This window comes from Sinocyclocheilus grahami, unplaced genomic scaffold (assembly GCF_001515645.1).
Source record: "Sinocyclocheilus grahami isolate Dianchi unplaced genomic scaffold, SAMN03320097.WGS_v1.1 scaffold185.1, whole genome shotgun sequence".
Taxonomy (NCBI): domain Eukaryota; kingdom Metazoa; phylum Chordata; class Actinopteri; order Cypriniformes; family Cyprinidae; genus Sinocyclocheilus; species Sinocyclocheilus grahami.
In genome coordinates, this window is record NW_015505364.1 from 1128124 (window position 1) to 1143249 (window position 15126).

Consider the following 15126-nt stretch of genomic DNA (forward strand, 5'->3'; position numbering starts at 1 on the left):
CACTTTTCTACAAATCCACATAGGTGGTAAGTGTGCACGTTATGCTTTGCGCACTTTCTAAAATCCACATAGCTGGTAAGTGTGCACGTTATGCTTTGCACACTTTCTAAAATCCACATAGTTGGTAAGTGTGCACGTTATGCTTTGCACACTTTCTAAAATCCACATAGTTGGTAAGTGTGCACGTTATGCTTTGCCCACTTTCTAAAATCCACATAAGTGGTAAGTGTCCATGTTATGCTTTGCCCACTTTTCTGAAATCCTGTATGGTAAGGGTTACGCATTATTGACCTCGTTCCCTTTCTCTGAGTTGGTTTAGACCCCATTACCTTGGGCTCCACTCAACTAGTGTGTCTCTATCGACACACTCTGGAAGCATAGCTCCCCTCACCATTGAGGGTTATTGTGAGTATGGTGTTTCTTTCGAGCGTTAATCCTCTCTGAGGAGTTGGATTCCTCGCTCCATGGGCTGTCCTCGTGGTAGTATTGAGCAGTGCTCCCCTTTTTTATCAAAGGGTTACCTGGAATGAGCAATGCTATTCCTCTGAATTCGGAGTTCTCCTCTCACATGAGAAGTTTGAGTTCTCTGTTTCTCCAGAGCACCTGGAACCAGCAGCATCAGGCGATTTAGGCCCTTCCTCTACCTCCCTGATGCGCTGAGTGTTTGACTAGCTTGCAGTACGTTTACCCTTCTGATTTTACAATCACACTGTAGGTCGAGCCCCCTCTCATTGAGAGCTGGGAGTCTGGCCCTAACAGGTAAGTTTTTTTGGGGTATGTAGCCTAGGCCTTTGGCCGTAGGGAATAACGTCACTGACAGCCGTCTAAACGTCCCAGGGGCAACTCCCATAGCAATATGGTAGAGTTGGTACTTAGTGCTCGCCATGATTCTGGCATGCACTCCCCTCAGCATGGTGGCTTGGGTATACCATTCCCCATAGCGTCCTCTAGAGGACGCAGTTCGAAGTTCCCATGAAAGGGAACATCTCAGGTTACTTATGTAACCATGGTTCCCTGAGTAGGGAATGAGACACTGCGTCCTCTAGGTTTCTTGCCATGCTGCGGACGCAAGCTTCAGACGAAGAAGTGAATGATGTGTGCTCCCGGCGGCTATTTATACTATAGTCGCACCGGTAGTGACGTCATGGCTGTCGCCGGCCAACGAGTTGGTGTTTTTTCAATGTATGCTTCAGACACGGGTCACGACGAGGCGTTCCCCATAGTGACCCCTAGAGGACGCAGTGTCTCGTTCACTACTCAGGGAACCATGGTTACATAAGTAACCCGAGACGTTCCTTTTGATGTCGCTATCCGCTGAGTTCTTTGGTTTCTTCCGCGTTGCTTTCTGATGGTCAGTCGTGTTTGACCAGCGATGTTTGCTAATATAATATTCCTCCTCTATCCTCTCGGTTCTGACACACTGCTGATTACATTCAGATGATTACAGCCCAGCACATGCGAGGAAGTACAGTCAAGCCACTGAAGTATATGTGGTGTCATGTAGCTTCACGTTGATTTGAAGGGAAAGTTCCTGAATAGGATTAACTAATGGTTGATCGTCAACAAAACGGGTCATGCTTTCACACCAGCGATGAATGGAGGGTGCATGCATAACAATAGAGCTACAATTGTACAGCTTTAACTCAGATTTTAAGATTCACTCTGATTGGATATTAGAAGGGGGAAGAACATTAGTCCATTAGTAAACATTAAAATATCTAATATAACTGAAATAATAATCATAATAATGTAGAATTGAATTCCTTGATGTCTTCCAAAGCAGCAAATTTTAAATCGTCTTTAAACTTGCTGGGACAAACTTTCAGACGACGTGTAATTAGTTTGTGGCAGGGGATGTATTTGATGTGGTATTCAAAGGTTGCTTTAATTTAACCCCACTGAAGTCAAACGTCTCCATACAGTTGTTTAAAAAAAAGTTACAACTCTGCAGTTTATTTTACTTCAATTTCATCGCTTGTTTATGTCAACCAAGTGTGTTTGTCGCGGATGTTGCTGATATTTTAAGCGGCGTTTCTATTTCTGTGCGCAAGAGGGCGAAGTGATTCACTGCTCAACTCATTTATTCAGCGTCGAAGAACTGAACTGCGTGCAATAATACATTTGTCTGTTAGGTTTGTGTGGGTCCCAGCACATGTTGGAATTGATGGGAATGAAAAGGCAGATAAAGCAGCAAAATGTGCTTTGAAGAGTGGAAATAAGCACATAAATATAAATATTAGCAAGTCAGAAGCTAAGGTGGTGATAAAGGGCAAAATCAATGGAACAAAGAAACCAAAGGGAAGATATCTGTTTAAAAATATTCCATTAGTTGGAAAGATAGGAACTGGAGGACGAAATAGGAAAGAGGGGAAGGTTATAACAAGAATAAGGAATGGTCACACTGGTCTAAACCGTTCTCTATGCATGATTGGAAAGCATAATAAATGGAAAGTGTGAATATTGTGGAGAGGAAAAAACAGTAGACCATGTTTTATTGCATTGCCAGAAGTATGATTCAGAGAGACACATTTTAAAGAATGCACTAAGAGTGAATGGAGAGCAAAATATTAGTAATATTCTTAAAAAATCTGCAGATGATAAGGGTTGGAGTCTACTTCTAGAGTATTTAGGATCAACAAGACTAATAAATAGACTTTGAGAAATATAAGTTTATTGATTTTTTGTTTAAAGGTTGATTTATTTATTAATTTATATATATATATATATATATATATATATATATATATATATATATATAATTTGTTTTTTTTGGGGTGTTGTGTATAGTGATTTAGATCCTGCATGCAATAGAAATATGGCGGCATCCATGAACGCAGCGCATGAGCTGCAAACCAGAACCCGGACAGACGATGTTCTGACTAACGGGGGTGTCGAGTTCAGCTCTTTACTCCTCTCAAAACCTGTGCTTGAGGGTTTATCTGCCTCTGGCTTTCAGAGACCGTCCCCCATCCAGCTGAAGGCAATCCCGCTGGGAAGATGTGGACTCGGTACGAGACCCGTTCCAAAACAAGCCTAAACCAACAGTCTTGCCGTTATTCACATACCAAAACGAACTGCTCTTTAATTACAGGGGTGTAATGTGACATTCAAAAATATCATCAATGAAAACGTGCCTGTATTTCATGCACCTGGAAATAATGTTGTCTATTGACGTTTTCTTCTGTCCAGATCTTATTGTTCAAGCCAAGTCTGGCACAGGAAAAACCTGCGTGTTCACCACCATCGCTTTGGACTCTCTTATATTGGAAAACACAACCACACAGGTATTACTTTTTCCAATATGCAGCGGAATGTAATGTGTTACTAAATATAATGTCCTTTCTTATAGGACCTATAAGAATAGTTTTTATATAAAACGGAATAAAGGAACTATGGAGATTTGAAAGACTCGTCTATCTTTTGATGTTAAACGTAAGCACCCAAAACACGAATGTGTGCCTGGTTGACAATAATGTGCCCTTCTCTTGTCCCATCAGGTGCTGGTTTTGGCCCCCACTCGGGAGATTGCGGTGCAGATTCATGCTGTTGTCATGGCAATAGGCAGTGCTATGGAGGGCTTGGAGTGTCATGTGTTCATCGGTGGCCGACCCATCAGTCAAGACAAATTTCACCTGAAGAAATGCCACATTGCCATTGGTTCACCAGGTATGAGCTAGTTGAAATTATTACTGGACAGATATGTTGGATTGATTATTATAACTGTAACTTAAGTTTAAGTTGAGATTTACTAATATTGCATATTTAGATTTCTTTGTTCATGTTTAGGCTTGATAACCTTGTAGCTTCATTACTTAGTTATTTAAAGTTGATGTGTTTATTGTGCCGCTAACATCACCAACATTTTTTTCACTGAACACTTCTCTGCTCTGCCATTGGTCTGTCTGTTAGATGGTCCCACACCAAACTGAACCATTGGTTGCTTTTGCTCTGATCAGACTGCTCAAATAAACAGCAAAGTTCTATAGTTTCACTGAGCCGTAGTTGTCACACCTTTTGTGAAAATCATCTTATCAATAGCTATCTGTAACTTTTATGGCATCTAAAATTTGGCATGAAGTTAAAATTCAACCTTATCTATTTTCCAAATGAGTGTTATCTTATTATGAACAATTAATGAATGTATTTTTCATTCTTTTGGAACTTTTTAATCACAATGTCTTGATTCAGCCTTCCAAAATGACAGACTTCTGTCTGGTGACATAAGCTGGACTCTCCAATCATTTAATCTGCTTAAACTCCTCGTCTTTCTTACAATCAACTGCAAGCTCACATTCAGATCTGCCACCATCCAATCAACACCCGATGGATTGATCCAAGAGCTGCTGATTTTATTTATTTATTTGCCTGTTTTAATGGTTCAGTTCATTCGGACGTTCATATGTGGACGAAAATATGTTGCATTTCATCATGACTGATATGAAGTATTTTAACAAAAAATATGCTTGTTTTAAAATGTTTCTAATATGTTATTAAAATATGTTCTTTATTAAATAGTTATTATTTACCTTGATTCAGCCTTCCAAAATGACAGACTTCTGTCTGGTGACATAAGCTGGACTCTCCAATCATTTAATCTGCTTAAACTCCTCGTCTTTCTTACAATCAACTGCAAGCTCACATTCAGATCTGCCACCATCCAATCAACACCCGATGGATTGATCCAAGAGCTGCTGATTTTATTTATTTATTTGCCTGTTTTAATGGTTCAGTTCATTCGGACGTTCATATGTGGACGAAAATATGTTGCATTTCATCATGACTGATATGAAGTATTTTAACAAAAAATATGCTTGTTTTAAAATGTTTCTAATATGTTATTAAAATATGTTCTTTATTAAATAGTTAGCCAAAGTGAGATATTTGTCACTATCTAATTAGGAACTTGTCTGGAATAGTATTTAATACAGTAACTAGAGGGTTCTCTAATAGAGAGTTGGTGGTTTTTATTTTATTAGGCAGTGTTGATGAAGTTTTGTTGTATTTATAGGTCGTATAAAGCAGCTAATTGAGATGGAAGCCCTGACTACGTCCTCCATTCGCTTGTTTGTTTTGGACGAGGCTGATAAGTTGCTGGAGGACAACAGCAGCAGCAGCTTTCAGGAGCAGATCAAGTAAGTGTTGAATAGGTGGTTCTGATTCAGAGACTTTTCTGTATTGTTATTCATCAGGTTTGAGTTAATTGATCTTTCTGTTTTCTCTCTGTCTGTCTTAGCTGGATCTTCTCTTCTTTACCAGCAAACAAACAAATGCTGGCCCTTTCTGCCACTTACCCAGAATCTTTAGCACAACATCTGTCAAGATACATGAGAGAGCCGACGTTTGTGCGACTGAACCAAACAGACCCTGGACTTCTTGGTCAGTCTGCAGTCCTGTCTGATTTGTTGATGCGTTTCTTTCATGTGATTACGCTTTCAAATCTGAATTTAAACAGTTTGTGTTGTTCTTGTGTTATATTCTCTCCTCCAGGACTGAAGCAGTACTATAAAATCGTGCCATCTCATTCATTACCTCATAAAGTGTTTGAGGAGAAGGTTCAGAGTCTTCTTGAACTTTTCAGCAAAATCCCATTTAACCAAGCATTGGTATTCTCAAACCTCCATACAAGGCAAGAGCTGCCACACCTTTCCAATTACTTCCATTATTCTGAAAACATGCTGATGTGTGTGATAAGAGTAACAGATACTGTTACAGCACTGGCCATTATTATTCAAAGACTTTTATTAACAAAAGAATTGTGATCTTTATTGAAAGTAATGAAAGACTGACTTGAGCTGTTGTTCTGCAGAGCTCAGCACCTGGCTGATATCCTATCCTCTAAAGGTTTGCCTGCGGTCTGCATCTCAGGTGAGCTTCACATTGGGTCTCTTTTAATACCTAATGAATGGTCTTGCTGTATATTGAACAGACTTTTACTTCTAGTACAGCTTCCTAATGGTAAGTTAAGGATTCGAATTGATGAGCATGTTAAACACTGCTCTATGTCACTCCGAAACCTTTAAAGGGGTCATATGATGCAATTTCAAGTTTTCCTTTCTCTTTGGAGTGTAAACAAGCTGTTCGTGAATAGATAAGATCCCTAAAGTTCCAAAGACTAAAGTCTCAAACCCAAAGAGATATTCTTTATAAAAGTTAAGACTCGTCCTCGCCCTCCTAAAATGCCTCGTTCTAACACGCCCCCACATGTCTGTGTCACTATGTGGGAAGATTTGCGCAACACCGCCCAAATGTTCACGCAAAGAAAGAAGGCATAACTTTTATTCTCACTGTAGTATTGTTGCCGCCGCCGCCATATCGTGAAGACGCTGTGTGCTGTTGTGAAAGCAAAACTACTTTTTTTGGCCTTCCAAACGAGGACACGACTAGAAATCGGTGGTTAAGTTCAACAGTTAACAGTTCAACCCAAATATTCAGATGTGTGCAGTGGATTTTACAGAGGACGAGGACTGTTTCCTGGGAGAGTAGCCTACAATGCCGGTGTTCCAGTGAATTCAGTTCCCCTATTTCCCCTTCGGCGCGCATGCTGACCACAGTCAATGTTGCTGACAATAATGCTCAGGGCTCGCAAAATTTCAAAATCCCTGGTAGCCCTTCGGGCAGGTACTCTTCAGATTTTGGTAGCCTGAAAAATTGATTTACCTAGCCCAAAAAAAATTTTATAAAACAGCATTTCAGCCTTTAGACCGTTTTTATGAAAAGGGATAAATCAAGGATACAAATTATTGTTAATATAAAACGTATAAACATTACTTAATTGTTTAGAGTTTTAGAAGGCACATTATCTTCTTTCTCATTTACAACTCCATGTGTTTGCTGTAAAAACCAAAAACACCAGTTGATATTTGCATTGATCTGACCATAATCACAAAGAAAGGCTTATTGGAAATGCAAATTCATTCTCTGCCACGAGGTGGCGCTTTAGGAGCGCTGAAATAATGCGGTTTCCCCGGTAACGGCTGTACACAAAGCAGCTCCTCGCTCATAAACACCGCTTTATCAGGAATTATAGGTAAAATGAAATTAAAATACCAACGACACGTTTCTGAGGACAGTCGGTTCCCTTCAGATACATTCAAATAAAGACATCCGAGCCGCATTTTGACTTGGAACGTGCAGCGCTCCTATTTATTCAGTGACATCATTGCCTTTTGAAGTTTAATCCAGCCTTATCGCTGGATTAATCACCAGAGTGGTGATACATTTTGGTAGCCCGACTGGAAAACACAATAGCCCCGGGACGTCGGGCTAGCGATTTTGCGAGCCCTGATGCTGACTCACAGCCTGTAAGTACACTTTCATATTTAAAGGATTTGCCACTGATGATTTAAACGCGAGTTTTGAGCAGTGTAGAGTAGCGCTTGTTGTTTGTCGTTTCTCCGATCACAAATGCAGACAGGGTTTTATGTTTACGCGGCGCGATGCAACGCAAAGCGTAAAAAGACAGTATAAGTAATTATAATCAGTAATTATGTCCCCACTGGATGCAACAAATGCCTCGTTTATAATGGGTTTTATTAGTTTTGTCTCGTCGCGCCTGGACACAGCATCACAGTATGGTAGGGGCATAACATTTCCGTCACACGCTTGAGGAATTCGGCCAATCACAACGCACTAGATAGCTGGCCAATCAGAGCACACCTCTCTTTTCAGAACGATGAGCTTTGTAAAAATCGATGCATTTTTGAAAAGCGGGGCATAGAGGAGAAACCATAATATACAGTATGTGGAAAATGTGTTTTTTGAACCTTAAAGGGATAGTTCACCCAAAAATTAAAATTGTTTATCTGCTTACCCCCAGGGCATCCAAGATGTAGGTGACTTTATTTCTTCAGTAGAACACATTTGATGATTTTTAACTCCAGCCGTTGCAGTCTATCAGTCGTATAATGCATGGCAATGGTAACAAAATCTATGAGAGTAAAAAAAATATGCACCGACAAATCCAAATTAAACCCTGCAGCTTGTAACAACACATTGATGTCCTAAGACACGAAACAATCGGTTTGTGCCAGAAACCGAACAGTATTTATATCATTTTTTACCTCTAATACACCACTGTCCAACTGTCTTTGGGCGCACGCACAGCATCCGGTGCGTGAGGTGTGTATTTTTTAAAAACATTTTCTTTAAAAGTACGATTACAAAAACAAATTCTTAAAATTCTGACTATACCAAAAAGGCTTTTTTGGTACACAAAATAAGTATTACAAATTAATAATGGACTACATAAGGGCCATTCACACAGAAAATGTTTTTGTTAAACAGTGTAAGACACAGGACAATAGACTGGAAAAAATGCAAGGTCTCTGCTTTTAAAAAGATGAACTTTTTAACTTAAGCTCCGTTTTTTTTCTAACAGTCACATATATAAGCAATGGAAAAGCAGCACAGTGCATCTGTAGGCTGCTCACTAGTTTTTGGATCAGAATGATACAATTTAGAACGTGGGCATGTGAATGAAGGCCCAAAATGTATGAAAGCCATTATTAATGGTTATTATGTTTAAACCCCTTGATGTGTGTGTTTTGTATGTAGGTGGTTTAAGTCAGGATCAGAGGTTAGAGGCGATGTGGAAGCTGAAACAGTATCAGTGTCGAGTTTTAATATCCACAGATCTGGTGAGGCTCTGAACCTATTATAACACCTACACTGGAAAATACCCAATGTTTAATACCCAAGCAGCATTTAATTTTTTATAAATCTCTCTTCCACAGACCTCACGTGGTATTGATGCTGAGAAGGTGAACTTGGTGATTAATCTGGATGTTCCTCAGGACTGGGAGACCTACATGCACCGTATTGGTCGTGCTGGACGATTTGGTGCGTCTAATTAAAAAACAATTAAGCACCAATATATGTGAAGCCTCTACTCTGTGGGTTTTAATTAATGTGTGTCTTGGGCAGTTACATGAGAGTGCTTAATCAGAAATCATCTGCTCTGAGACAGGGTCAGAGACTGAAAGGGCAACTATGGCAATCAGTTTCATAATTAGCTGCTAAACACAAACTCCTCAAGAGCTTTTTAATGACCGCAGCACTCTAAAATCAGAATTCATAATTGGAACCTGAACGTGATGTTGTTGTGGACGAATTTAATCTTCGTTCTCATTAGAATTCTAGAAATGGATACGATCAGCAGTGTTTTTCCTCTGATGGTAACCTCTGTCTGTTGTGTTTCAGGAACTCTGGGGGTTGCTGTGACCTACTGTTGCCATGGAGAGGAGGAGAACAAGATGATGGCTATTGCTCAGAAATGTTCTCTGAATCTCACTCATTTACCAGGTACAGGGGAAGACAAATTTCTTAGTCATTTTTAAAGGAATATTCCAGGTTCTGTGCAAGTTAAGCTCATTTGATAGCATTTGTGGCATAATGTTGATCATCACAAAAAATAATTTCCACTTTGGGTAACGGTGATGTACTCACAATGGAAGTCAGTAAGACCAGTCAGTAAAGTCACTATAGTATAAGACAAATATAAATTTAGATAAATATATAAAAATTTATAGAAAGTGTAAATAAAGTTTATATATACATATCCAATAAAATACTAACTAAAACATAGTCAAAAGGCATAATATGCGTTGATTTAAACTTGATTTTAGTGTTTAAAAAATAGCTTGCTTACAGAGCCCTTTAAGAGATATGGTTATGGTAATTAAGATGAGATGGGAGGAAAATTTTTATTTAAATGCTTTTGCAGTCTCTCGCAAAACATTTGTGTTCGCTTGCAAATCTTTTGCATCCCCCTAGAAACTTTGTGCATTAGCAAAACTTGTGTGATAGAAATAATATGAGGTGGGAGAAAAAACTATATTTCAGTGCTTTTCAAGTGAACACAAAACTTTTGAGAGAATTCAAACAATTTGCGAGAGAACGCAAGGGAACTCAATACTTTTGTGAGAGAATGCAAAATCTTTTTTTCCATCATGCCCCTTAGGGGCTCCCTAAAGCAGAGGTTTTTAAACTGTTTTATATGTAAAGTTTATATATATATACGAGTCCCGACCATTGTTATTATTATCACTGTCAGTTATTGCGATTTTCAAGAGGTAATCCGGCATTTATATGCGGATGTCACTCCTGAAACTTTGCAGTGTGTATGTCCTGTTGGTCCTCTTAGCAGCATGCAAAAACTTTTATTCAGATTTTGAATGGATCATTTAAGAAAGTGTGCACGGTGAGCTCCTTTTATAATCACTAAAAAGCTGTCACTCATTTCAGTTTATTGCGATCTCACAAGTTCTGTTCAATCAATGAAGCTCTCTACATTGCACAGTGAATCTTTTATTTATATCGTGTCTACGCTTAACTCAGCTCTAAACAAAAACTCCGGCATTTTGAGCGGTCAGTGGATTCTAACTTACACCTCTAATTGGCCATTGCGTTCATGAAATCAACAGACATGTGATTGGGCACATTGCTTAACGCTGTAAAAACACATTGTAAATAAGAAACCTTTGAAGCCACTCTCTACAGCACAAGAACAAATATGCGTTGGAATCTGCCGTGATCAACTTTCGTTTGTTGTTTATTTTGTTATTAAAGTTACATTTGCTGGTTCCTGCGTCCTCCTCCTGTGCGTCTTGAACTTTTTTACATATACGGTTCATTTTCACATTTGGTAAATTTTCCTTCATTGGTCAGCAGGAGGCGCTTTCACTTTAGAAAAAAAGCGGTTTCCTCTGTAACGACTATACACAAAGCAGTGCAGAAACGGGCAGCACTCATTTATTTGTTTGTGTTTTAGTTGGTTAGGTTTGTATTTCGTTATGTTCTGTTTATTGTCAGATATACATATCTCTGTTTATTGTGAGATGCAGTAACTATAGCAACCGCGGTGCCCATTGCCTTATGTTGCAAGGAACTACCGTGAAATGCTTAGTATAAACACTTAGGTAAGGGTGACAGTTAAGACGTTTGTTGCAATGCTCTTAAAGAAATCCCTTACCTTAGGGATTTTTCCCCCTCAGAGATACCCCTAAGTCAAATTACTTAAGGACTTTCATGCAACCGGGCCCTGGGCCTTAAAGGGTCATGAAACCCCAGACTACTTTTTCTGAGATTTTAGCAGAGGTGTTTGTGTTGCACATCATAGAAGACAATGTTAGCGTCTGATCATTTTAACTGTTGGATGAAAATTGGTTAATTTTAAGATTTTTTGCGCTATTTTCATCTTCCGGATTTAAAATCTACATTGTGTTGACGTCACAATTTGTGACATGGCAATGGAATATAGTACATGGATGACGCTCGGTGTCTATTAAATTATTCATGAGCCTGTGTGTTCTTATCCTGTGAGAAGACGCTTCGCTTAATTATTCACAACAGCATGTGTTGATTTGCTATGACTGACATTTCAGACTGTGAGATGACATCGCGCACATTAACTGAGAGAAACGTTCATGGATCTAAGAAGAGTGTTTGTTTTTGCTTTGTAATAAGAGTTCTGCACAAACGCGATTCATTCACTTGGCGAGCATAACCGTTTTTACAGCTCTGTGACACAACCCGTCAAAAGGCTTATATAAACGCCACAGAAGAAGCCTTTAACGTCCTCAGAGGTGCAACAGCGCGTTCATATAAGTTATATGTTTTCGATGCCTTTATAATCTTTTCCAGACTGATACATGTCAACTGTTTTGATTCTCATGTGTTCTTGAATTTCTTTAGATCGGGGCATTATGTGTTGCTATTTAAGCATGCTTCACTTTGTCAGACAGGTTCTATTTAAGTGATTTCTTGATTCAACAGGCTGGGCAGTAATCAGGCCTGGGTGTGGCTAGTGAAATTTAACTCAGCTTTCTAAAACAATGTGGTTAATTGCAGTTCTTTCATGATTTAACAGGAGGGGGCAATTAATTTTTCACGTAGGGCCAGGTAGGTTTGGACAGCTTTTTTCCCTTAATAAATGAAATCATCATTTAAAAACTGCATTTTGTATTTAGTTGCATTATCTTTGTGTAATATTAGAATCAGTTTGATGATCTGAATCTTTTAAGTGTGACAAATATGCAAAAAATAAAAAAAAAACAGGAAGGGGGCAAAAACCTTTTCACACCACTGTATGTTTTCGATGCAGAGTGCAAATGGCTGTGCATTTATTTGTGTTTTTAACTCGATGGGAGCAAAATGAAACTCTCTGAACGCGAAGCTGTGTGTGTTGTCCATCTCCCCTCTTGCCCCTCTGTCCGCAGCGCACCACGCACAGTTTTTTAGCATTTTTTAAAACTGTGGTGAGAACTAACCAGTGCTGAAACGGGGGGTTTCATGACCCTTTAAGGGGACTTTCCCTCCAAAGTTAACTTCATTGCCATGGCAACACAATACTATGAACCCTAAATTGGCTGTAAAAAGGAATAAAGTTCTGGTTGAACTTTTATTGAACCTGGAATGTTCCTTTAACTTGGCGCGAAGGCTGTTAAGCATGTTTTCCTACCTTGTGTTACAGATCCAATACCCCCAGGGATCATGGAAGAGGCTTGTGACTGGGACGTGATCATTGAACCTCCTTCAAAACCCACTGAGAAAATTTCTGACATTCCCAAACCGGGGAAGAAGCAGCAAGCTAAATCTGAAAAGCCATCATTGAAACCCTCCAGAGAGCCTCACATCACGAAGGTCATCCCAGAAAGGGCAACAAGTGATAAATCCTACAGTGGAGCTGAAATCAAGGTTAAAAATCACTCACCCAAACCTGGGAGGCAAAAACCATTACAGTCTGCTACAAACCTCCAGCATGACTCGACTCTTACTCAGAGTGAACAGAATGACACCCTTCCCAGAATCCCTCCACTATCGTCTTTTAAGTTGAATGCACGAAAATTTATGACTTTCAATGAGGCTGTGGCGGATTATGAGAACTTCATAACTGAAGGTCCAGGAAGATCTGTCGAAATCATTCGCCTATATGACGGATTCATCAGGAGTCGAGATGCAGTTAATGAACTGCATAACAGCCATGATGATGATGATGATGATAATGATAAGGCTTATAAATCATATGTTCTAGAAGAATCACACTCCCATCAAGATCTTCCTCCACCGCAGGTTTCAGAGTTGTCCTCTGAGCAGAAGACTCTTTCAGTGTCATCTGATGATTCTTCTTCAGAGTCTGAGATGGTGGTGGAGAGTGAGTCAAGCTCTTCTGTCCCCAATCGGTCTTCACATTGCATACCTGCTCTTCCAGACAATCGAGTCTCAGAATTGAATGAATTCTCTTTACCTTCGGCTAGAGTGTTACAACAGACCAGCAGAAACAAGCAAAGGCCTAGTAAACCTCAATCCCAGAATCCTGCTAACCACCACAGCCTTCCCCAGAAACACCGACCGGCCTCTAAATCTGGCAGGAAGGCTGCCTCAGCAGGACAGAAGTGGAAAAAGAGAGAGACTGATGACCTGGAAGAGGAAGTGGCCAGGCAGGATTACTGGAGTTCATACAGAGCCTGGGTTGAATATTACAATTCCTATTATCACCATTCACCCTATAACTGGATAACTGCATTTTATATGAATTCTGTCTACATAAAAGAAATGATGAAGCACTAAAAGTTGTTAGGATTGTCAAGCACATGACTTTTGAGCCTTGTAATGTTCTCATTTGCATTGTGTACATTCATGTAGTTCTCTAATAAAAAATAATTCTTAAAGGGGTCATCAGATGTAAAATTAACTTTTGTTGTTGTTTGAACATAAATGTGTGTTGGAAGTATGTGTACACATCCACCCAGTGTTTTTTTTTTAATCCTGATTTTAAAATCCCCTTTCTCAAATCAGGCTGTTCTGAGATTCCTGTCAGAATGACGCACAGTCCGCTCCCACGATAGTTGATTGACAAGTCTGTCTTACCTTTAGACCTGCCCTGAGTGAGCTGAGAGCATGGACTGTATAAAAACATGGACATAGTGTCTGTGACGTCACTCGTAGGTTTCTGAAAAGTGTTTTTGAAAATGGGCAAAGAATTTTACACTACCATTGAGAAATTTTAACCAAAGTATGTTATAGACTTTTCATTAAGACCCTAAAGAATCATATCAACTTGTGAAAAATGGGCATCCGATGACCCCTTTAAGATATGTGCAATTATCAAATATTTTGTTACAGCTAACTGCAGTTATATTAAAATATCTGAAACTATCATTACGGAACATAACGAACATTTTACATAAACATCGCATATGGAAACAAAACAGTTAGTGTTTTAGCCGCAATCAGAGAATCCACGCCCACTAATCTGAACATCCTGCTGGATAATGGCTGATTAACAGCAATAAACCAGCGCTCTCCAAATCAACTGAAGACCTCCAACATAAGCGAAAGAGTAATTAATAATACAAGAATAAAAGGCTAGGTGACCTTTCTAAACCAGTCCACGAAAAGACAAGGATCATTTGAGCTATTTCATGCAGCCTTAGTACTGTAAGGGAAACAGGTCAATTTAGCTCAAAGGGAATCATTTAAGATTTTAAAGGGAATTTGGACAGAATCACTGTTTTACGGCTGATCACTGAGACGGCCAGCGATTCATTGAACGAGCCATATGACATCAATTCTGCAATGGATATCAATATCCAAAATATAGTGAAAACACTATTAATTAGTACAGTAACAAGATCGGCAGTTTAAGACATTAACTTGCGAGTACAAAACACGAGATACTTCTCTTTTCAATATAAATGAGGCTTTATTGGATAAATCTAAGACATATAAACTAATCTAACACATGAACACACGCATTCACACAAGTTGCAGAAAGAGAGAAAGTGAGGAAATAATTAGTTTAAGAGAATGAAAATGTGAAATCCCAAGTTTACAGCAATATGTGCAATTGCATAGATCTGAACAACCATCAATCACTTAATTAACCCTCGCATTGAGTTCCTCAATGAGGTTAAAATTTATATTAAATGCACGAGTTCAGCTAGGATCTGGAGGTACTTGCGTTCCTGTGTCCGGTGTTCCCTTTGTTGTCCTCCTTGCAGAACGGGGGTTTCCCGCTTTTCTGATTGGCTGGAAGTTCAGTCTTGGGGAAGCCAGTGGTTGGGCGTTGCCTGACGACGCGGAGCTGTGGTCTGAAGTTGAAGTTTAGACGACACTCTTTCGGAGACG

At 39.4% G+C, this 15126-nt stretch overlaps 1 protein-coding gene across 1 annotated transcript; it reads left to right on the forward strand.

Annotated features, from left to right (window-relative positions):
- Nucleotides 1-2059: 2059 nt before the first annotated feature.
- On the forward strand, nt 2060-13672 carry ddx20 (DEAD (Asp-Glu-Ala-Asp) box polypeptide 20). The gene is made up of 12 exons (XM_016284605.1): nt 2060-2108; nt 2804-3008; nt 3190-3284; nt 3498-3666; nt 5009-5132; nt 5234-5376; nt 5488-5626; nt 5807-5865; nt 8554-8636; nt 8733-8838; nt 9199-9300; nt 12470-13672. The coding sequence occupies exons 2-12, from the start codon at nt 2816-2818 to the stop codon at nt 13564-13566; spliced, it is 2310 nt and encodes a 769-aa protein (XP_016140091.1). The 5' UTR covers nt 2060-2108; nt 2804-2815; the 3' UTR covers nt 13567-13672.
- The last annotated feature ends 1454 nt before the right edge of the window (nt 13673-15126 follow it).

Coding starts and splice junctions, on each gene's coding strand:
- ddx20 (XM_016284605.1), top strand. CDS start 2,816: ATGGCGGCATCCATGAACGCAGCGCATGAGCTGCAAACCAGAACCCGG. Junction 5,866..8,553: donor GCCTGCGGTCTGCATCTCAG/GTGAGCTTCACA, acceptor TTTTGTATGTAG/GTGGTTTAAGTCAGGATCAG. Junction 8,839..9,198: donor TGGTCGTGCTGGACGATTTG/GTGCGTCTAATT, acceptor GTTGTGTTTCAG/GAACTCTGGGGGTTGCTGTG.